General features: G+C 42.8%; 1 protein-coding gene across 1 annotated transcript in view; it reads right to left on the bottom strand.

Moving 5' to 3' along the window:
- THSD4 (thrombospondin type 1 domain containing 4) overlaps nucleotides 1–25,236 on the bottom strand; it is a 558,652-nt gene that overhangs the window by 442,892 nt on the left and 90,524 nt on the right. The window contains exons 5-6 of the mRNA XM_023753088.1: nucleotides 24,454–24,901; nucleotides 2,219–2,321 (exon numbers count right to left, since the gene is read on the bottom strand). Of these exons, the coding sequence (XP_023608856.1) occupies nucleotides 2,219–2,321; nucleotides 24,454–24,901 (551 nt within the window). The remainder of the gene's footprint in view (nucleotides 1–2,218; nucleotides 2,322–24,453; nucleotides 24,902–25,236) is intronic.

Below are 25,236 nucleotides of genomic sequence, written 5' to 3'. Positions count from 1 at the left end.
ATTAGTAACAAAGAAATAGAATTTCCGGAGGATGAGGCCCAGAAATCAGGATTTTAAAAAGATTCCTAGGTGATTCTAAGGTGCAGCCAAGGTTGAGAACCACTGGTTTAAACAAAGCCACAGTTGATGCAACTTCTGTGGCCATGGGCCCCTCCTCTACTAGGCATGTGAAACATTGAATGTCAGTAAATATTTTTAAAGAATGCTGAATTCTCTAATTAAAGTAACACAGTGTAGAAGACGGCTGATTTCTCTAATTTGCTGCTATTCTGCATTTTTCTTTACTTTGTGAATCATCAGGATTCTAATTGGCTCATTCAAAATTTCAGTGGTCAGGAAGTATAGAAGATTCTGTTTTTCAGTCTGTCCCAATCCCCACTTCCCCAGGGCTCCACATTAGGCGATATGGGTCCCCGACCACAGGGCTGTCACATGACCTGAGCTAGCCCAAGTACTCCCATGTCCCAACTCAGGTCCAGAGATGGGAATATGAGCCAAACAAGATCACAGCATGTTTTTTCTGGGATTGAAACCATCTCTGGGCATCTTAGATTTCTAGCTGCCATACCATATTACCACAAACCGGGTGGTTTACAACAATAGGAATTTATTCTTTCACAGTTCTGGAGGTTAGAAATTCTAAAGCAAGGCGGTGGCAGGGCCATGAGGGTAAGAATCTTCCATGACTCCTCTTGGTTTCTGATGGTGCCAGCAGTCCTGGCTTGTAGCTGTATCACTCTAACCTCTGCCTGGGTTGTCACATGGTCACATCTCCCCTCTGTCTCTGTGCCTGCGACTTCACAGGTGTTCTCCTTTCTATGTGTGTCTCTATTCTCTTGTCTTTTTACAAGGATGCCCATCATACTGGATTAAGGGCCCACGCTACTTCAGTATGTCCTCCTTTATACTTACATCTTAATTACATCTCAGACCCTATTTCCAAAAGAGAGCACATTCACCGGAACCAGGGACAGGACTTCCATATATCTTTAGGGGGGACACAAATGAACCCATAACACTAAGTGAGAAAGAGCTTCTCCCACTGATTGCCATGTAAGCCTGCCCGCCCACCTGAGAAGTAAACAGAACCAGGAGATGGAGAAAGACCGGAAAGGAAGGGTCCTATGTTATTCAATTCCTGGAATGCATCTATGTCCCAAGCCCGGTCCACTTCTTGGATTTCCCAATAACATGACCAACAAAATGCCTTTCTTATTTAAATGCATTTAGGATGGATTTCTGACACAATCAAGAGTTCTAATTAATACATCTAGCAATGAACAATACTATATAATGTGATGTCAAATAGTTTTCCATAATCTGGGTGGGGAAGAGAGGGTGGGATATATATGACTGGCATGAGCAATAACTGTTGAAATTAAGTGATGGGTATATAGGAGCTTAATATATATATATATATATATATATATATATATATATATATATATATATATGTTAAAATTAAAATTAAAAGTTAAATCAAGGGTTAAAAACAAATTTCCCCAAGACTCACACTTAAAGTCCAGCACAACTTTGGAGCCTGCTTTCTTTGTGATGGAAAGAAACAGCTCAAAATTTAACACTTCTCAATCCAAAAGCCACGCTAACATCTGGATTTCAACAAAGATAAATGGTTCTGGGACCCAAAGCAGCACTGACAAACTCTACCAAAATCAGATCTTCTGTCATTTTGAAACAGCAGGAACCTTGGTCTATGGACAATGCCTGCCTATCACATTTCATCTTTGGAAACAGCATTCGAGGCTCCTCTCCCCCGACCAGGAAAGCCAAACAAATGTTAACCCTGCATTCCTGCAGTTTTCTTAAGCCATCACACCAGCCCCTGCGGCAGAAACCAAGGAAAAGGGGAACTCCATCCCCCTCACTCCTCACAACCTCAGTTTGAACCTCGTGCTCCAACCCATACCCCTCAAGCCCTGTCCTGTCCCACTAACCCTGCCTTCTCAGATTCTGCTTGTTCTATCAAAGCCTCACCCATGTGCTGACGGATGGTCCAGGGGTCACCTGAGCTGGTCAACTGAGCTAGACTACCTTTGGTGAAGACCTCTGTAGGCTCCCCTCTGCCCAGGGGTCATACTTCCTCCTCTATTGCCACTCTGGTCAGGATGACCAATTCCTCCAGCATCAACCTGAAGGCAACAGGGTTAAAAAAGCAGACAAAAATAATTCCTACAGACAGGGCTGGGTCTATTCTTACCTTCTGCAAATGGTTCCCATTCATAAAAGCGGCCCATGAATGGCTTGTTGTTGTAGGATGCACACTGTACCTCCCGAATACTCCTACTGCTTTCTGGACACACCTAATAAAGCAAATAGTAAATACGCAATTAGTGTCCACATATATCTTTCTGTAGCCCCAGTCAAATCCCGGAAGACTGCTCCAACTTTAAATACCAGTCCTCTTATACTGAAACCAGGACTTCTGAAAATTTGCTGATTTTACCTCCATCAAAAATTTTAAATACAGATTCCAAGGCTTCACTCCAAGTTTACTAAATCAGAATCTTTGTAAGGACACTAAATTTTTAGCAGGCTCCCCAGTTAAGTTTCAGAATCTGAAAACTACTAACCTAAACCTTCTGCTCCTGACACGTTGGTCTGCCCACTTCCGAGATCATGCATTTCTGTCTTTGGTCATGCCATTCACGTGCATAGCTTAATATGTTATCCCAGAAAACATGTATAGAGAAAGCCCTTACCATGTGCAGGCACTGCTTTAAACATGTTACACATGTTGGCTCATTTAATCCTCACAACAACCAATGAGGTAGATAGGAGAGTTTGCAGACTCCTCACAGATGAACAATCTGAACATGGAGGAGCCACACAGCCAGCGAGGACAGAGACTGGATTTAACTCCAAGCAGTTTGGTCCCCACCAGGCTGCATCTCAGTGTCCTCCCCACCTTGTCTACATTCTGGTCTAAAGTCTCTCCACCACCTAATGAAGGACCTCGCAGCCGTTAGCATGCAAACGCATCACCCAGAGATCTCCCGGGAAATGCATCCTACCTCCCTCTCCCATGGCTTATCTTTCAGTAAGTCTGGGATGAGATCCAGAATCTGTATTTACCTAATTAGAGGGAGAGATAGAAACATCAACGATGAAAGAAAATATCCAGCTCCCTATGGCTTCTTTCTTATTTGTAAATACCACAACCTGGGCATGTGCCCTTGACTGGAATCAAACCCTTCAGTCTCCTGGCCGATGCTCTATCCACTAAGCCAAACCAGCCAGGGCTGATCAAGCACTTTTAATCCTAGCTACGCTCTGTTTAAGTATGGAGTGTGTGTGTATGAGTGTGTGTTTTAATAATCAGGAAGGAGAGGAAAGGAATCTGCCCCCTTAAATATTAAAACCCTGTATATAAGAAGTCTTTGGAATAAATTTTATATATCAGAAACACCATGTTTCCTGGAAGATGAGAGAACAGGAAGAAGAATGAAACCAGGTGGAAGGAGCATCTCCTGCTCAATAAAGGACAGTCGGGGAAGCTGCTGGTACAACCCTGCAGCAGCCTGAGCCAAACCACATGGAGCAAGAAGCCATGCAAAGTAGAACGTGATGGAGACTGGTGGGAAAAATGAGCTCTGACATCAGTGAGAAGCTGACAGGCCAGAAGGGCTCTGAAAGCCACACTACTGGCAGCCCAAAAGCCAAACGCCAGGTGTCTCCAGGAAGGATTTGGTGTTGATGCCTTTTACAACCTTTTGGCCAGAACCAGAATTCAACTAGGATGTGATCAAGTTGGGCAACTTGGGAGAAGGCACCATCCTTGCAAACAGAAGCAATCACAAGGCTTTTGCTAAAAATACAGATTCTCAGGCCTCACACCGTGGGAGGGTGGGGGAAAGGGCCTAGGAACAGATGCTGGATTTGCTCTCTCAGGTGACTCTGGTGCAGTCAGCCTGACACCAGACTGTACAGCCACACCCAAACCTCGTCTCCCTCCAAATCCCTTCATATGCAATCACAAAGTGGTAGAGCTGTGAGAATCAATTCCAATCCCTTTGAGGAAACTGAGGTCTGGAGAAGTGGCATACTTTGCCAAAAGCCCTACAGTGATAAGAGACAGAGTCCAGAGCACTGTCACCACCCACCCTGGCTATAAAAAAAAAATAGAGATCAGCTGCTGGGTGGCAGGTTTTCTAAGGAAACCAGACCAGAGCAAGTAGGCCAAATGTCCTTTTCCCAAATAACCACGCCTATGTAAAGCCACCTGCCTGCCATGAGACGCCAGCAAGAAACTACCCTAATTAACCGGCTGACAGTTACCAGAATTGGAAGCTGCAGACCACAAAAACTTAGCCTGTCTGCTTAATCCCTTTCTCTTCATCAGCAAAATAGTGCCAATAGGCCAGATGATGAACCCATGCACTGTCAGAATCATTGTGAACTGTTCAGAATTTGATCATATAAATGTCTATTTTACCTACAACCCATTAAGTGAAAAAAAGTGCTAAAATGATTATGTGGTGTGTGTGTGTGTGTGTGTGTGTGTGTGTGTGTGTGTGTTTGTATAAAGAGAGAGAGAAAGAAGTTAAAAGTGTTATCTCCAGAAGGTGGGTTATAGACATTTTCTCTTCACAATTAACTTTTGGTTTATTTATACTAATTTTTCTGCAGTAAATATGTAATACTTATGTAATAAAAATATGCCAGAGGTGAGCTCTCCCAAACACATCTGGCCTTTAGCCACTTCACATGTGCTTCTAGTTTATAACCTCATGGTGTGTTTCCATGTCCCACTACTGTCTGGTGTACTGATTACATCCATATGCATCTGCCAAGCCAACCAGTTACAGGTGATAGATGGGTCATTCAGGATCCCCTTTCTATAGTTATCAACAACTACTTTATATTTGAGCACGGTCAGAGGCACGAGGACTTAGGTGGCATCCAATCCACAGTAGGGGGTCACCTACAATTGCCAGGAGGCAGCCAAGCCCAGAGGTTGACTATCCAACTAGCAGTTAGCATGGGGAGGTACAGCAAGAAGTAACATGCCCTGGCAGATGGGCATGACACTGTGTGTGATCCTGAGCAGGGACCCACATGATGCCAGGCAAGCTGCTAGTTAGAAGCAGGGCGCCACTTCCTGAGACAGAGAGGGATCTGGTAAGAGAAATGCAAGGCTCACAGGGCCCAGATGTGGACGTGAGTTGCTGAGATGGAATTATGGTGCAGATGAGGAAGCAGAAGCGTGGGGTGGTGGTGGTGGTGATGATATTAAGAACAGGTAACTTTTATTGAGTACTTACTAAATGCCAGACACTGCACCATGTGATTTATGTATATTAGTTCATTTAATCCTCATGACAGTTAACATACTCATTTTACAGATAAGGAAACCAAGACAACAAAAAGTTAAATGAGCTGCCCAAGATCATGCATAGGGCTAATAAATGGTGGAGTCAGTATGTGAACCCAGGCACTCTGTGTCTAGAACACATGCTAGTAACCACTATGCCATGATGGCCCTTGAGACTGTGTGGACAGCAAAGTTAATAAGCAAAGAATTATCAGACAAGAGAGCCTTGAATGCCATCAGGAGAAATCCTAGAGGCCAAGGTCAGAGTCAGCCTCTGAGGTATGGTGAAGTGGCCCCGGTGTCAGGAGCTGGAAGCTGTGGGCTGAGGATGAAAACCAAGCTAGGCTGGGGAAATTGTTTCAGGTATCTTTTGTAGTTTAGATTTGTTTTTACTTGTTATACTATTATCATTACATGATCTCCTCTCAGTTTACAGACTGTCTAAAATTAACATTTCATTTCACATTAGTTATGGTTTAAGTGGGCTCTTTCCTGATACCACAGACCAGGGGTGGGCAACCCCTGGCACGTGTGCCAAACATGGTACGCCAGTAACTTTTGCTGGCATGCGAAACCCTCTCTTATAATCTTCCATTTACAATTTTTTCTTAATATCGACTTTTTTATTTTTCAGATAAATTCAATGTAGGTGCATCTTAGATAAATAAATAATTTTACATAACAAGTTATCTTAAAGACCATAGACATGGCTGAATTTGAAATGCAGTTGATTGAATTTCAGAGTAGCTCAATTTGGAAGCAGAAATTTATTGACCTTAGAGTCGACTTGGAAAACATTGAAAAAAAAGCGATTAGAGACAGGAGTACCAGAGAGAAGTGTCGAAAACGAACTATTGAGGACTTGGAATGCCATTCCAGAAAATTTTTTCTGTTTAAAAAACTTTGCAACAGCGTTACTCTCCATGTTTTCATCCACATACGCTTGTGAATCTTTGTTCTCAGTGATGAATTTTGTTAAGTTTCGTAATAGGAGTAGCCTGACGGATGAAAGTAGTAGCTCGTGCATATCTCTGAAGGTCACGAAATATAAACCTGATGTAAAATCTCTGTCATCAGTGATGCAGCAGCAAAAGTCCCACTGATAATATCAAACGGAGTCATAAAGTTTTCTGTCGGACTATCAGTGTACATGTATACATTAAAAAATAATTGTATTTTTCATCATCATATACTGTGTTTTTGTCGCTCGAATGAATTTTATTATTTCTTCAAGGTTCTTCACATACGTACACCTTAAGAGATATCAAGTAGGAGTAACATGTTCTCAAAAAATTAGGGTTGGCACGCAGAAGAATTTTGAGTCAGAGATTTTGCTGGTTTTGGCACGCACTCACAAAGAGGTTGCCCACCCCTGCCATAGACTGAGTCACCCTCACCTTATCAGTAATTTTGTTTTACACTGTGAGCTAGCTTTGGGCAGATTTTCTGCAGACAGTAGATCCCTTCCATGGACACAGATTCTTGGAATTTTCAGGCCAGAAAACTGTGACAGGGAAAAAGTCATGTTGATAGAGATCAGGCTCATTCAGGATGGGACCAGAAAAGACTGGAGCTTCGGAGCCAAGTGATGCCCCCTGGGAGATAAGCTCCTTCAAATGAGTCTCTTCTGCCCAAAGAAGGAGGGGTGTATCCACTGGTCTCTTATGGAAAGAGGAAGAAAGATGCACTTCAATATAAAACTCTCAGGCCCTGGCCAAAGTTCCATCTAGACAACTGTCTGGGGTTGCTATGAGTCACAATGAGTGTTATGGAAACTGGGGCTGTGTTTCCAGTGACCCTGGTTAATCGGAGATAACAACGGACTCCACCCAACTTCATTGTTCAAGTGGCCACTGTGGGTGATCACACAGTTAATTTTTGGTAATTAATTACTTTCAGTTCCCCAGGAGACTAAAAAGCATCATCTGCAATGAAAGTGGCAACAGGGAACATGACCTTGAAATGTGCCTGAGTAAAATATGCACTTTTTTATCCTTTGCATTGCTCTGGATTCAATCAAAAGATCAGCTATCATAGCATCATATGATGTATTTAATATTACCACAATAAGGAAATCTAAAAAAAAAAAACCCCACAAAAACAAATCTAAAAAATATCTCCACACTACCATAAGAAAGTGGCTGTGACCTTGGGCAAAGCACTTTGCTTCTCTAAACCTAAATTATTCTATCATGCCCACCTCCCAGGGATTTTGTGAGAATTAAATTAGTAATACGTTTAAGTTTCTAGCTCATAGCAATGCTCAATAAATGTTAGCTGAATTGGAATCTAAATAGACAACACAGGTGAAGCCACCAGTTCCAGAAGCTGTAAGTTCCTGAAAGGTACGTGTTTGGAGCAAAATCCTCTCCTTTGTTTTCCAGCTATAGAATAATGTAACCATAGACCAAAATTTCCTACAAGTAATCCAGCACATTTTTCAACAAATATATTTATTATCTGCTTTCTCAAGCTATTCGGAATTCAACTTTGCAAAAACTCTTCTGCCACCCCACCACTGCCAGCACACCTCACATGGAAAGAGAATTGGTTTTTATGAAGCCATAATTATCCTAATTCCAAAACTAGATAAAGACACTACAAAGAAAGAAAATTATAGGCCAATATTCCTGATGAACACAGATGCTAAAATCCTCAGCAAAACATTAGCAAATGGGATCCAGCAATATATTAAAAAGATCACACACCATAACCAAGTGAAATTTATTCTGGGGATGCAAGGCTGCTACAATATTCACAAATCAATAAATGTGATACATCACATAAACAAAATGAAAGATGAAAATCACATGATCATATCAATAGAGGCAGAAAAAGCATTTGACAAAACCCAGCACCATTTTTTGATAAAAACTCTCAGCAAAGTGGGAAGAGAAGGATCATACCTCAACATAATAAAGGCTATATATGACAAACCTACAGCCAACATCATTCTCAATGGGCAAAAACTAAAAGTGTTTCCCTTAAGAACAGGATCAAGGCAAGGATGTCCACTTTCACCACTCTTATTCAACACTAGAGGCCCGGTGCACGAATCTGTGCACCAGTGGGTTCCCTCAGCCTGCCCTGGGGGATCAGGCCGAAACTGGCTCTCTGACATCCCTCGAGGGGTCCTGGATTGCGAGAGGGTGCAGGCCAGGCCAAGGGACCCCACCAGTGCACGATCAGGGCCGGGAAGGGACATGGGAGGATGGCTAGCCAGGGAAGACCTGCGGGAGGGGTCCTGGGCATGTCCGGCCCATCTCATTCAGGCCCAATCGGCTGGACCCCAGCAGCAAGCTAACCTACCGGTCGGAGCGTCTATCCCCTGGTGTTCAGTGCACATCACAGCGAGCGGTTGAGTGGCCTTAGCATATCATTAGCATATTACACTTTGATTGGTTGAATGAACTGGACACTTAGCATATTAGGTTTTTATTATATAGGATAGTACTGGAAGTCCTAGTCACAGTGATCAGACAAGAAGAAGAGATAAAGGGCATCCAATTTGGAAAGGAGGAAGTAAAACTGTCATTATTCGCAGATGATATGATATTGTACATAGAAAACCCTAAAGACTCCACCAGGAAACTACTAAACTTAATAAATGAATTCAGCAAAGTAGCAGGATACAAAATCAACATCCAGAAATCGATGGCATTTTTATATACCAATAATGAACTCTCAAAAAGAGAAACTAAAAGAAAAATCCCATTTACCATTGCAACAACAAAAAATAAGATACCTAAGAATAAACTTAACCAAGGAGATAAAAGATCTGTACTTGGAAAACTATAGGACATTGAGAAAAGAAAAAGAGAAAGATACAAACAAATGAAATAATATACCATGTTCATGGATTGGAAGAATTAACATTACTAAAGTGTCCATGCTACCCAAAGAGATCTATAGATTTAACACAATCTCTATTAAAATACCAATGGCATGCTTCACAGATCTTGAACAAATACTCAAAAAATTTATATGGAACCATAAAAGACCCTGCAGCAATCTTGAGAAAGAAGAATAAAGTTGGAGCAATCACAATACCGGATATCAAACTATACTACAAAGGCATTATAATCAAAACAGTCTGGTACTGGCACAAGAACAAGGAAATAGAGCAATAGAACAGAACAGAGACCCCAGAAATTGACCCACACCATTATGGTCAATTAATATTTGACAAAGGATGCAAGAACATACCATGGAGTAAAGACAGTCTCTTCAACAAATAGTATTAAGAAAACTGGACAAACACATGCAAAAAGATTAAAGTAGACCACAAACTTACACCATACACAAAAATAAACTCAAAATGGATAAAAGACTTAAATGTAAGCCATGAAACCATAAAAATCCTATAAGAAAAAATAGAGTAAAATCTCAGACATATCACAAAGCAATATGTTCACCAATACATCTCCTAGGACAAGGGAAACAAAAGAGAAACAAATGGGACCACACCAAAATGAAAAGCTCCTGCACAGCAAAAAAAAAAAAAAAAAAAAGCCACCATCAAAATAAAAAAGTAACCCACCATATGCAAGAACATATTTGCAAATGATACATCTGATAAGAGATTAATATCCAAAATATACAAAGTACTCATTCAACTCAACAAAAGACAAACAATCCAATTAAAAAATAGGAAAAGGCCTAAATAGACACTTTCCCAAAGTGGACATACAAATGGTCAAGAGACATATGAAAAAATGCTCAAAGTCACTAATCATCAGAGAAATGCAAATCAAAACAATGAAATATCACCTCACAGAATGGCTATCATCAACAAATCAACAAACAACAAGTGTTGGTGAGGTTGTGGAAAAAGGGAACCCTAGTACACTGCTGGTGGGAATGCAGAATGGTGCAACTACAGTGGAAAACAGTATGGAGTTTCCTCAAAAAATTAAAAATGGAACTGCCATTTGACCCAGTGATCCCATTTCTAGGAATATATCGTAAGAAACCTGAAACATTCATCAGAAAGAATATATGCACCTTTATGTTCATAACAGCACAATTTACAATACCTAAGACTTGGAAATAGCCTAAGTGCCCATCAGTAGATTAGTGGATAAAAAAAAATATGGTACATTTACAAAATGAAATATTAAGCAGCAATTAAAAAGAAAGAACTATTGTCATTTGCAACAGCATGTATGGACCTGGAGAATATTATGCTGAGCAAAATAAGCCAGTCAGAGAAAGTATCACATGATCTCACTCATATGTGGAATCTAATGAACTAAATAAAATGATGATCAAATACAGACCCAGTGACAAAGAAGCATGAACAGACTGTTGAACCTCAGAGGGAAGGCAGAGGAGGGTGAGTGGAAAGAAATCAACCAATGAACTTATATGCATAACCTGTGGACACAGACAATGGGGTGGTGAGGGCCTGGGGGTGGAGAGAGCTGGCTGGAAGAGGTTAATGCGGGGGAAAGGAGGACCTATGTAAAACTTTCAACAATAAAGATTTTTAAAAATGGGCAGAAGACCTGAATAGACACTTCTCCAAAGAGGATATACAAGAGACATATGAAAAAATGCTCAATGCCGAAACCGGTTTGGCTCAGTGGATAGAGCGTCGGCCTGCGGATTGAAAGGTCCCGGGTTCGATTCCGGTCAAGGGCATGTACCTGGGTTGCGGGCACATCCCCAGTGGGAGATGTGCAGGAGGCAGCTGATCGATGTTTCTCTCTCATTGGTGTTTCTAACTCTATCTCTCTCCCTTCCTCTCTGTAAAAAAATCAATAAAATATATTTAAAAAAATGCTCAAAGTCACTAAGCATCAGAGAAATGCAAATTAAAATGACAATGAGATATCACTTCCCACCTGTCAGAATGGCTACCAAAAAATTAAAAATGGAACTGCCATTTGACCCAGCAATCCCACATCTGGGAATATATCCTAAAACCTGAAACACCAATAAAAAAGAATACATACATCCCTATGTTCATAACCATGTTATTTACAACTAGAGGCCTGATGCATGAAATTCGTGCATAGGTAGGGTCCCTAGGCCTGGCTGGTGATCAGGGCCAATCTGTGGGGCGACTGGTGGAGTGATCGGGGGCGGGGTCCCCCCGCTGGCACCCACCTTGGCTGGCCTGGGGCCTGCGGGCTGGGGGCAGCTCCTTGGTGGTCAGTGCGTGTTACAGCAACCAGTCATTCCACTGGCTGTTCCACCATTCAGTTGATTTCATATTAGGCTTTTATTATATAGGACTAGAGATCCAGTGCACAAAAGTTTGTGCACTCGGGGGGATCCCTCAGCCCAGCCTGTGCCCTCTCCCACTCTGGGACCCCTCAGGGGATGTCCACCTGCTGGCAGTCAGACATCCCTCTGGCAGCCCGGGAGTCCTCGGGGGATGTCCACTTGCCAGCAGGGAGCAGGCCTAAGCTGCAGTCGGACATCCTTAGCGTTGCTGAGGAGGCGGGAGAGGCTCCCGCCACCACCTCTGTGCTGGCAGTCATCAGCCTGGCTTGAGGCTGAGCAGAGCTCCCCCTGTGGGAGTGCACTGACCACCAGTGGGCAGCTCCTGCATTGAGCGTCTGCCCCCTGGTGGTCAGTGTGTGTCATAGTGACCAGTCATTCCCAGTGGTTCTGCTGTTAGGGTCAATTTGCACATTACCCTTTTATTATATAGGATTGCTAAAATCTGGAAGCAGTCCAAGTGCCCATCAATAGATGAATGGTTAAAAAAGCTGTGGGACAGTTACACAATAGAATACTATACAGTTGTAAAAAAGATCATCTCTTACCATTTGGGACAGCATGGATAGACCTGGAGACTATTGTCTAAGTGAAATAAGCCAGTCTTAGAAAGACAAATACCACATGATCTCACTTATTTGTGGAATCGAACAAAATGAATTGACCAACAAAATAAGACCTGAAGCATGGAGGCATGGAATAGACTGACATACCAAGTGTACTGGTTAATAATGTGGATTTTTTTTCAATAGATGGAGTTACACATATGTTGATATATATGCGATTTGATATGTATGCTATTTTGTTGTATTGACAGCAAGCTTCAAAACTTCATATGTCAAATTTTCTGAAGGTGTTAACATTATAGATATTTTTACGCTTAAAAATGTCAAATTTCGTGCCAAAAAAAGAGCATTTGCGGGAAGTTGTAATTCATTACTTTATTTTGAAGAAAAGTGCTGCTGAAAGTTATCATATAATTCGGGAAGCTTATGGTGAACATGCACCATCTCAAGATGCTTGTGAACGCTGGTTTAAATGCTTTAAAAGTGATGATTTTGATGTGAAAGACAAAGAACGTCCAGGTCAACCGAAAAAATTTGAAGACCAAAAATTACAAGCATTATTGGATGAAGATGTGTGTCAAACTCAAAAACAACTTGCAGAAAGATTAAACAAGTTCCAATCATTTACAAGCAATGGGAAGATTTTAAAGGAAGGAAAGCAGGTGTCACATCAACTGAACGAAAGACAAATGGAAAACCGAAAAGTCATCAGTAAAATGTTGCTTCAACTGCATGAAAGAAAGTCTTTTTTGCATCGAATTGTGACTGGCAATGAAAAGTGGATTTATTTTGAGAAACCCAAATGCACAAAATGATGGGTTGATCCAGGTCAAGCATCAACATCGACTGCAAGGCCAAATAGCTTCGGAAAGAAGACAATGCTCTGCATTTGGTGGGATCAGGAAGGTGTGGTGTATTATGAGCTTCTAAAACCAGGTGAAACCGTTAGTACTGGTCGCTACCAACAACAAATAATCAATTTGAACCAAGTTTTGATCGTGAAACAACCAGAATGTGCCAGAAGACACGGCAAAGTAATTTTGCTTCACGATAACACACCATCACACACTTCAAAACCAGTTAAAGACACGTTAAAAGATCTTGCCTGGGAAGTATTAACCCACCCGTTATATTCACCAGACCTTGCTCCTTCAAATTACCACTTGTTCTGATCAATAGCACATGCACTTTCTGAGCAGCACTTCAAATGTACGAAGAAGTGGGAAATTGGGTCTCTTAAAACAAGAAAAGTTCCATTGGGATGGTATCCACAAATTACCTGAAAGATGGGGGAAATGTGTAGCTAGCGATGGACATTACTTTGAATAAAGCACTTTTGATATTTTCTCTTGAAATTATCGTGTTTTCTTTGATTACAAAATCTGCATTATTAACCGGTACACCTGGTACCTGGATGTGAGGGTAGGGGGACGAGGAGAGATAAACCAACTTATATGCATAACTCATGGACACTGAGCGGGTGGGTAGGGGCTGGGTGAAGGAGAATAAAATGGGAGACATCTGTAATACTATCAACAATTTAAACATATAGGACGCGCACTGCAGCAGCCAACCGGTCTGATCTGGGCCCCAATCAGCCCCCCGCAACCGCCTGCGGCCTCTCCCCACCCCCCCACCTGCCCAGCCCCTGATGGGCCCACCCCACCCTGATTGGGAGCGGGGTGGCTGGCCAACCGCCTTGGCTGGCAGAAATTTGAGGTCTGGGGACCTTGGAGGTGCTTGGTCTTGGGCAGCTGCACCTGACCTGGGATCAGGGCACCTGAGTGGGAGATGGGGTGGGGAGGCTTACCTGGTGGCCACCACAGTCCCCGCGGCCTGTGCATAGCAGCCCGGCGTTTGGCCCTGGTAGGAGCAGTGGCGGGAATAGGGGTGGCAGGGCGCCCAGGAGCCAGGAGGCGCGAGGCCCAACCTGGGTGCTTACCCTGCCCACGTGGGCCCAGCAGCACCAGCAGGCGGGGCATGGTGCTCTGTGAGGAGCTGGGGTTACATAGCAGACCAAAGGGGAAGCAAGCTGGGAGGGTGAGGCCCTGGGCCAGCCGGACCCTGAGCGACGTGGGCGGGGCTGGAATCCACGGTGCGCTCTCATTGGCCAACAGGATCTCAGAACTTATGCGGGGTGGGCGGGGCTGGAGCTGGAAACCCTGGTGGAGTGGGCAGGGCTGCAGACCAGTGCCTTTTAGGCCTTGGACTTGGAATTCTGCGGGCGACCAGTGTACTGGCTACCAGCGCGTCAGAGGTCAACCCTGCTTCAAGAGAGAGGACGTGGCGGAAAGTGGCAAGGCCACAGGAGGGATGGGAAATGTTGTGGCCATCTTCGGGAACACAGCTGCCATGGTCTTCAGTAACTATGAACAGATAATCTTTGGTCTCCCTTCTACAGAAGAGGAAGTGGAGACTCAAAAAGGGAGCCTTCCACAACACCTCACCCACTTCTCATACCTGAGTCTGTGCAGCATTGTTTTCGTTTGAAGTAGAGGATCCAAAATGTTTTTAGATCTTTGCTATTTAGGCAGGAAAGAATTTAGCACAGGGAATTGGTGCTTGGGAAATCATCGGAAAGCTCGAGGAGTGGGTATTAGGCTGGGTCCCCAGGAAAGACTCCCTGGCCAGCGGGAGGGGCTGCCCCCTCAGCCACAACTGAATTCTAGGACACACTGGCACAGCTGTGACCCAGGGATCAGGAAACTGCTGCCCCCGCAAGTGCCCTCCAGCTCCCACAAAACAGGTCACTGGGCACTGCCTCAGCCACAACTGCCTGTGCACAGCTTGGATTCTGCTGCAGAAAACCTCCACATCTCTGCAAACATGGTCACCAGCAACAAACAGCCCAAATGGCGGGAAGATGCCTCTGCCCCACTTCTGCCTTCAAAATATTGTGCAAGCACATCCAATCGCAGAAACGAATTCATATTCAGAAACCTAGCTGCGAAGGAGTTTGGGCAGTTGTATAGTTTAATGCAACATTTTTAAACAAAAAAACAATGTGCAGCCAGAGTCTTATTTTATTCCAAATGCAATTGATAGACCATCAGAACCATCTGCAGATGTTTTGAAATACATGCAAATATTCTTAAAGGGGATGTGTATATCTGGTGCTGCTGATTTATAAAGGAGGCATTAGACCATCGGCCCTGGGGCCGATCGGGGCCGGCCGGGGGCAGGTTGGCTCTGGGAGTGCACTGACCACCCGGCTGGCCAGGATGAGGGACCCCACCTGTGCATGAATTTGTGCACCAGGCCTCTAGTATATATATTTGAAACCTATATAATTTTATTAACTGATGTTACCCCAATAAATTAAATAAAAATTTAAAAAAACACAAACAGTTGGGTCAAGGCTTTGGATTTTAAAAAACTAAGGTCTCCTTAGTTTTCAAACACTTCTTTTCCCCATTCAAGTTCATAATGTTCTCCTAGAGCAGCAATTTTCAACTGGTGTGCTGTGGCAGGCACACTGGTGTGCTGCAATAATTTTTAAAACATGCAATTCCTGACTCTTTAGTCAGGGGCACTGACCTCTTTTTCCTTAGATTGTCAAATAAAAAAAATGACAACAACCAACACAACAACAGATGTCTGGTGTAAATTATTTGAGATTATACCTATTTTTTTGTCAGGTCAGCAAAAACTCTATTTTTTTGGTGTGTCCCAAAATTTTAGTAATTAGTCTGTGTGCCATGAGATGAAAAATGTTGAAAATTGCTGTCCTAGAGAAAGGTGTTTCCCTCTCATTCAATGCATACATCACAGACCCAACGGATGCTAAAATCTAGGCCTATCCTAGGAGTGCTTGCTTATTTCTCCCTCGTTAGAATATTAACATCTCTATGCCTGTGAGAAGTTCTAAAAGAGAACAGCTTTTTTTCTAATTAACCAGGAAGTATATGGCAAGATGCAAACTTTTTAAAACATTCAAAACTCCTACTTTCCCAAGGAGCATAAATTTCCTAGTGGCTACTTCAGGGATCACATGAGTAAGATTGATTTCCTCCTCTCTGCTATCTGCTAGGGCAGGATGTGAAATTCCTTCACAGGTAAACAGTGACTGTGCTCCTGCCATAGGCCAGGTGTTGTGGATTAAGGATACAGAGAAGAATCCCTCATAACTGTCTCCTGCAAGGATTTCACAGGTCAAGGTGAGAAAAATACATCAACCAAAATACTGGGTGGGTAAAAGTAGGTTTACAGTTGTTCGTATGGAAAAAGATACACAGGTTATGATTATTACAATAGCTTTACTAACTCAAAATAATGTCATTCATAACTATAAACCTATTTTTGCACACCCCTAAGTAGTAATTCAATGAGAAAAATTTAATGAATTATTTGGACACTAAATTTCTAATCTTGCAAAACAAGGAGTTAACTGATCCTTCCTCATGTTGATAAATTAAGGAAATAAAAATTGTCAGTATACTATATATAATTTAAAATATAACTGAAAATTGAAATGTGGCTAGCAGAGATCAGCAGAGTGGGAGGACAGGGGTGAGTGAGGAGTTGACAGAGAGAGGAGTTGACAGAGAAAATTTGAAGTTGATATATCAAGAAGCAGAGGTATTAGTGTGCTATTTAGAGTTATGGAAAGAATGACCAGAAAAAACTAAGCATTAAATATAGCTAACTGTGATTGTATCTTGGAAGAGGGACTAGGATATACCTCTCTACCACTGTTATTATTATTTTTTATTTTAAAGCAAGAATGAGAGCGAGAGAGAGAAGGAGAGAGGGAGAGAGAGAGAGAGAGAGAGACATCAATCAGTTGCCTCCTGCTCATGCCCCAATCAGGGACCCATAACCTGGGTATGTGCCTTGACCAGGATTGGAACCCACCACCTTTTAGTGTATGGGATGATGCTCCAGCCAACTGAGCCACATCAGCCAACAACCACTGTTCCATTTCTTACTATTTGTACATTTTATAATCATGAAAAGTGACAATTGTGAACAATTCATATACTGTGAGTGATTCATACGTTCATAGTTCTTACATATGAAATATTTGTGACTATTTCCATTTAATATTTATATATTTAATATTTAATAAGTACACTTAATATTTATATATTCATATATAGTTCACATAGGTATATGCAAGGCCACTGACAGAATATGAAGAAGTCAACTGGAAAACTTTCTGTGGAAAATTCCAAGCAGTGTAGAAGATGGAAAGCAGAATGTTCTGAAAAGCTCTGACACTAGCACAGATTTCCCGAATAAGAAGGTTTGGAGACAAGCTCACGATAAGAGAAAGTTCAAGGTCCTGTCCATCCAATAACTGGCCCACAGTAACTGGCAAGTTTTACACCTTACAGAATTGCATTAAATTATTGCCTGGCCCACCTGCTAAGTTTCTTCTTAAAACTGCAGTCAGGAAGTTGTCAACTTCTCTTCCATTCAGTGTCAGACTAAAAATGGGGCAAAATTAGAATCTGCCTGAACAGAGCATGTTTAACTACACTGGAGATTTGTCCAGCATCTTCCCTTGATTTCACACACTGCGAGGCAGAAACAACTCCACACGAATAAATCCAGTGTCAGAATCCAGTCCCACTCCTCCCCTACCAACCCCACCCCCCAAGGAAATTTACTGAAGAGACACCCATACCAGAACTCATCACATTCCTGCTTTTAGCAATAACTGTGGGCCAGTTATTGGATGGACAGGACCTCTAACTTTCTCTTATCGTGAGCTTGTCTCCAACCTGCTTATTTCCTCTCATAACATTAATTGTACTCTGCCTAAACTCCTTTGGCAACAAAGCACCTTAAAAATTTACACTCTAGCCCAGGGGTGGGCAAACTTTTTGACTCGAGGGCCACAACGGGTTCTTAAACTGGACCGGAGGGCCGGAACAAAAGCATGGATGGAGTGTGTGAACTAATATAAATTCAAAGTAAACATCATTACATAAAAGGGTACGGTCTTTTTTTTTTTTTAGTTTTATTCATTTCAAACGGGCCGGATACGGCCCCGGGGGCCGGAAGTTTGCCCACGGTGGGGCCAAGCCCTTGGCGGTTTGGCCTCGGGGAAAAAAGCATTGCCCTGCGGATTGGAGGGCCCCCGGGTTTCGATTCCGGGCAAGGGGATTGAACCTTTGGTTGGGGGCCACATCCCCCGGGGGGGGGATATGAAGGAGGCAGCTGACCGATGTTTTCTCTCTCATCGATGTTTCTGGGCTTTTCTATCCCTCTCCCCTTCCTCTCTGTAAAAAATTAATAAAAATATATATATTATATTATTTTAAAAATTTACACTCTAAACCCCTGCCTTTGCACTTACAGCCTCCCCTTTATGGCAGGAGCTGGGAGCGGCAGTCCCCTCCTCCAGGAGAAAAAAAGTGCTCCAAAAAGGGCGGGAAGAGACACCCCCCCCCGGCAGTGTCTCTGTCGCCTGTCTTGTGATTTAGCAAATAATAATACAAAAGCCAGAAACAGAATTTTACTTTTAATTGTATCCCCTCAGGCACCAGAATAACTGCAGTTTGGTTTTCTTATTCCCCAGTTTCACCCCTTTAAACGCGCTAGTTCTTTCGTTCCCAAGTTTTGGCCAAGAGTTTCCGTGAAGAAGAAACAACTATTTGCTCGAGTCCTTGAGTATTTGGTATTTTTTGCCACAGCTGAGGAAATGCAGGGATGTGCGTGTTAGCCCTTCCCTGCTGAAGACACACTTGCAGGTGAACACCGCTCACTGGGCAAACTTCTGAGTCACTGACAGGTTTCCCCCACACTCACTCTTGTTCCTTGGCCATGATGGGAGTATAAAGGGACTCTAGGTCCCTGTCACTCCCTCTTCCTAGAAAACTCTCCCCTCACCTGGATAGCCTGCTTCTCTGTTAGATTAGTATGATTTTTCACAATATTGACCTTTCGCCACTTCCCTCTTTGAATAGGAAGATTTGCATAATTGGGGGATTCCTGTCATCTCTTCATGTTGGACATGGGAGAGGATATGTCATTGGTGCTAAGATGCTAGAGCACGGGGGTCCACATGGAGAGAGTGCGAGTAAGACTGAACACAGCAGGACTGAGCCTGCTCTCCTTAAGAAGGGCCTGCTTGCAAGGTTGGTCCTTGGCTGGCGTCTGGAAACTTGGAAGTCAGACGGGTTTCCACCACTCCCTAAGTGATAAGAGTGACTCACTATGCCCAAACCATAGTTTATGCTAAACATATGCTTTTCTTTTGGACTCTGGAATTTTGAATGTGGCAGGCAGAGAGTGCCTTCATGACCAGCCCCCAATAAAAACTTTGGGCAGGGAGTCTCTGACGAGCTTCCCTGGTAGACAACCCTCCACAGATGTTGTCACAACTCAATGCTGGGGAATTCAGTGTGTCCTGTGAGACTCCACTGGGACAGGACTCTTGGAAGCTGGTGCCTGATTTCCTCTAGACTTGGCCCCATGTGCTATTCTCTCTGTAGATTTTTCTCTATATCCTTTCATTGTAATAAATCATAGCTGTGCATATGACTGTAGACTACATGCTGAGTCCTGTGAGTCCTCCTGGCAAAGCATCAAACCTAGGTGTGGTTTTGGGGACCCCTAACAGAGAGTTTTTAAGTGTTCATAGGGTATAAAACTTCCAATCAAGATGGTCATGAAGGTGAATACAGTACTCAAATCCTCTCACAACCACATCAAAATTACAGCTAAACTACAGAACAACCATCATTTAGAACCTCCTGAAATCTAGCTAAACAGAAGTCCTACAACTAGGGATATAAAGAAGAAGCCACATCAAGACTGGTAAGAGGGGCAAAGAGGCAGAATGGGCTAGTCCTACACCTACAAGTGGCATTTTAAGATCAGCAGGGATATCTTAGCTATGGAGGTCCCCCTGAGGAGCAACGGGTCCCAGCCACACCAAGCTGCCAAGCCTAGAGTTCCATTGCTATGAATAGGAGTCCCTATAACTTCTAGCTGTGAAAACCAGTGGCTGAGTGAAACAGAGGACTTCTGGAGTCCCAGGCATTCCTCTTAAAGGGCCCACACACGGACTTACTCAGACTCACTTGATCTGAGCTCCAGCACTGGGGTAGCAGCTTAAAAAGTACCAGGGACATGTGTGAAGGAAATGAATTATCTGGCATCAGGGAGAGAGCTGGGGGACAGCTTTCTGCCAGACAAAAGTGATGGCAGAGGCCATTGTTCCTTTTCTTAGACCAACCCCCAACCACAGAGCCAGCATGTGGGCACCATACTGAGTCTTCATCAACGTGGCTCACATTGTTTGTCTTGCTCTAGTGATTCCCTGAGACCCCGGCACCACACAACTTGCAGGCCCACCCAAGCTGTTTCCAGTGGCTTTTTCATACAAATGGCCTCTCTTGTCTCATGCTTTGGACTTCCTTAAAATCTCTCAAATAAGCAACAGCTGGCCTCTTCATACACCATACCTTCTGCTAAGGGCCTCAGGCCTAGTACTAGCAGCAGCAGGCCTTGGTTCACAACTTAGCCTCTCCTGGGTACCTCCAAGTACAGCACAAGAAGCAGCCATCTGCAGATCATTCTGTAGCTTGTGCTGAGTGGCCCCAGCCAGGGCACAGGCAGTAGCTCACCTTGTACCTTCTGGAATACCCCAGAGCCAGTGCACCTGGTGGACAGCTTCAGACCACATCAGATTTCAACCTTACCACTTCCACGAGTGGCACACTCAAAGGGTAGACTTGGTGAGCAACAAAGCCACATTGAAGCAAGTCCTGATACATATGATTGACTCCTGCACAGCAGCTCCTACACTGCAGTTGCAGCTAGTCCTCGCAGCTGAATGGCCTGGGGGGAGCGGGGGCGTCAACAGCAATCAAGGCTCAACTACAATAGGACAGTGCAAATAGCCCACACAGGGGCACACCTTGAGTACCCAGCTTGTGTGACTGGAGAAGCTGTGTGACTGAGCCCTACAGGACACCTACTATACAAGATCACTCTTTCAAATCTGGGAGAATTAGCAGCTCTATCTAATACATAGAAACAAACATAGGGGAGCAGCCAAAATGCAGAGACAAAGAAACATGTCCCAAATGAAAGAGCAGGAGAAATCTCCAGAAAAAGAACTAAATAAAATAGAGGCAAACAAACTACGAGATACAAGTTTAAAACAATGGTTATAATTATGCTTAAGTAACTCAGTGAGTACTTCAAGGAACTGTAATGAGAACTACAACAGCATGATAAAGTACAAAGAAAACATTTAAAAGACCACTCAGAAATGAAGGATACACTAACTGAAATGAAGAATAATTTACAGGGAATCAATAGTAAAGTAGATGAAGGTGAGAATCAAATCAGCAATTTGGAATAGAAGAAGCAAAAAACACCAAATCAGAACAGCAAAAGAAAAAGGAACCCAAAACAATGATGTAAGGAGCCTCTGGGACAACTTCAAGGGTACCAACATTCACATCATGGGAGCACCAGAAGGAGAAGGGAGAGAACAAAAAATTGAAAACCTACTTGAAAAAATAATGACAGAAAACTTCCCTAACCTGGTGAAGGAAATAAACACACAAGTCCAGGAAGCGCAGAGTACCAAACAAGATGAACCCAAAGAGGTCCACACCAAGACACATTATAATTAAAATGCAAAAGGTTAAAGACAAAGAGAGAATCTGAAAAGCAGCAAGAGAAAAACAGTCAGCTACCCACAAGGGAGCTCCCATAAGACTGTCAGCTGATTTCTCAACAGAAACTTTGCAGGCCAGAAAGGAGTGGCAATAAATATCCAAAGTGATGAAAAGCAAGGACATACAACCAAGATCAATTACTCTACCCCATAAAGCTGTCATTTATAATCAAAGGACATATAAAGGCCTTCCCAGACAAGAAAAAGATAAAGAAGTTCATCACCACCAAGCCAATATTAAACGAAATGTTAAAGGGTCTTCTTTAAGGAGAAGAAAAGAAAAAGAAAAGATAAAAAATATGAACAATAAAATGGCAAAAAAATACATGTTTATTAATAATTGAACCTAAAAACAAAATGAACAAGCAGAACAGAAACAGACTCATAGATACAGAGAACATTTTGATGGTTGCCAAATGGGAGAGGGGTTGGAAGAATGGGTGTAAAAAGGTGAAGGTATTAAGAAGTACAAATTGGTTGTTACAAAATAGTCATGGGGATATAAAGTATAGCATAAGAAATATAGTCAATAATATTCTAATAACTATGTATGGTGTCTGATGTGTATGAGATTTACCAGGATGATCACTTAGTAAATTATATAATGTCTAATCACTGGGGTTTACACCTGAAACTAATATAATATTGTATGTCAACTGTAATTGAAAAATAGAAATTATTTTAAAAATAATTTTTAAAAATGAAAGTGTTCATAAAGTATGGTCCAAGTCACAAGAAGCCATGGGCTTATAAAAAGAAGATATACAGTAATAGAACCACTAAGGAATGCTTACTCAATAAGAGTAAATAGGATGTGGCTTGGGGTGATAGGGTGCACTGGGGAGGACACTGTGCAAAATGTTACAGCAGAGAAGGCAATTAAACTTGAATGATCCTTTGCCAATATTTTATTATTATGTCTACTACATCTTTGTCCTGGGTTTGAAACATTGTTTTGCCTATTTCCAAAATATAATGAATTCACAAGAATTTTTGAAGATTCATTGCAATTCAATCTCCTCAGTAGTGGAGTTACCCCAGAACCTAGAGAAACCATGTTTGATACATGGGCTGGACCCCCTGCTTTTGGAAGCATAGGTCTGGCAAGAAGTGCACGGTCTAAAGAAATGTAGGTTAGATGAAAAAATGCTTAGAAGATATCAGGTCCACATATATGCCAAATACCCTCTCCCTTTTCCATTATCTTTGATTTACTTGGTCTTCAAAATTAAGAAACAGACTAGTCAATGGGAGAATGAGTTCTCCACTGGAAATGAATTCATTTCATCTTAAAAGAATTGCAATGAATGAACAGGGACCATGTCTAATCACTGGCACTAATATTTCTTTTTGATTTATGGTCCTCACAACTTTGTTACAAGACGAGCAATGATGCTCAATTAAGACTTACTGGTTGACTGATTAGTAATGGCTTTCGAAAAATTACTGCTTTACAAAAATTAATAATTCCTGAAGTCTGTCAGTTGAAGAACAAGCTAAAAAGCAATCCAGGAATTCAAAGAAATTATTAAAATCACAAATTAAGTCATTTCTATGGACTCCATGGCAGGAAATATATTTTTAATGAGGAAATTGAAGCTAATATATAACAGCTGTCCTGTTACCCAGTAACAGAGTATTAAAGCAGATTAAATTATTAATAAAAAATATAGCAACTTGGAAATTTAACCTTTACACATTCTCCATTCCTTTCTCTTTTATATATAGTTTTTAAACTGATATTTTTTAAACACATTTGGTCATATTATGTAGTTTCCATTTATAATTTCCTTTGCTATTCATTAGCTGTGAAATCTTCAATTACTCACTATCAGACTTTCTCAAGATCTGTATCTAAAGTGTGTGTATGCCTAGAAGAGCAGGGGGTCTCCAAGGAAACTTACTGAGTGATACCGAGGCTAGTCAAATGCCTAAACTCCCACTTATTTGGTGCCACCACTGGCTGCCCTAAATTAGCCAAACTGCACTTGACCCACAGATCCCTGAGAAAGAAATTGTTGACATAAAGCCACTGAGAATTTGGAAGTTGTTTGATATGAAGTAATAGGTTGTCAATAAGTGATTCAAGAAGTTATTTTGGGGAGAATAAATGGAGAGAAATGAGAGGGAAGGAAGGTTTAAAACTGAAAACCATGGCCTAGCACACAGGGGAACTTGGTTGTGAAAAAAGGAGGACTTTGTGTGGTACCACCACTTCCTCCTCCTTTGGTCTCGGCGCCTTTCACTGGGTTTCTAAAAGCGCTATGTTGGGACAGAGCACCTCGAAGTTCACAACTTCCATGGTCCGTAGGAGCCACTGTGAGGAGGGCCCAGGGAAGAATTTGCCATTTCCAGTGGAAAACAAGTGGCGGTTACTAGTTATGATGATTATATACTTTGGATCAGGATCTGCCACACCTATCTTTCTAGTAACACCAACTTAAGAAATAAGGGTGTTTTAGTTACTCCATGAAATAGGTAATTACTTAATGGATTTCTCTTATTCCCAAAGCAATGTTTTCCCTTTATTTCTTTTTTCCTCCTTTCTGCACTCCTCCCTCCAAAAAAAAATTCCAAAAACATGGCCTAGAAAACCATGTCTTGCTGCCTTCCACATCTTCACTGCCACCCAACAGGAAGGTAAGCCAGCAGCCATCCCAGGCCCAGAAGAGGCATGTACTCACGTTGGTGTTGCACAGCTTGTATTGGCGATAGGCCCCAATGCAGGAGATTGCTGCAGACCGGGCTGGCTGGGCGAAGCTCAGGGCTGTGCTGTGGGCCCCCATGCCATGGCTGCTGCTTGTTTCTGGGCTGTGCAAGGAACTTGAAGCTACAGGGAAGCCCTGGTCATGGGTCAAAGGCAGCTGGTAGATGGAAGCCTCTGAGGCCTGCAGTCCAGAATGAGGGCCACTGTCACTCTGGTACAGAGGCCCATGGTGGGGGGCCCGGCCACGTGGAGGGCTATAGCCATAGCTAGGACCCGATGCCTCTTGGGACCTGGAATGACGGGACGAGGACCTCTGCCTCCGAAGCCTCTGCGGTGAGTGTGTGGAGTCCGTCTGCAGTGGTAAAATGTATGGGGCCTTCCCATAGCCATACTTGCCAGGGCCGATGGGACCTCGGGTCCTGCTCCTACAGAGACACAAGAAAGGAGATGAACAGTCATGGGAATGGTCACGTCCGCCCAGAAGTTCTGGTCCATGGTAAAGGGACTGGGTAGAGAGGTTTAGGAGAGAGCCCGTGGTGGGACAGGGAGGCAGAGGGCGCATTCCAGGAGGAGGGAATGTTCTGGGGGCTGGAACAGGCTCTGCAGCGGCTGGAAGACAGAATGAAGGTGGGTGATGTAAGCAGTTGAAAATGAGTTTAGGACGGTGAGCTGTGGTCTGTACATGACTTATGTCAGGGAGTTTGGCTATTTTTATAGGTTGTAAGGAGCCACTGAAGGTTTTTTGAGAAGTATAAAGATA

This window comes from Myotis lucifugus, unplaced genomic scaffold (genome assembly GCF_000147115.1).
Source record: "Myotis lucifugus unplaced genomic scaffold, Myoluc2.0 scaffold_41, whole genome shotgun sequence".
NCBI classification, from domain to species: Eukaryota; Metazoa; Chordata; class Mammalia; order Chiroptera; family Vespertilionidae; genus Myotis; species Myotis lucifugus.
The sequence above is the reverse complement of the archived record's forward strand: the minus strand, read 5'-3'. Positions and strand labels throughout refer to the sequence as shown.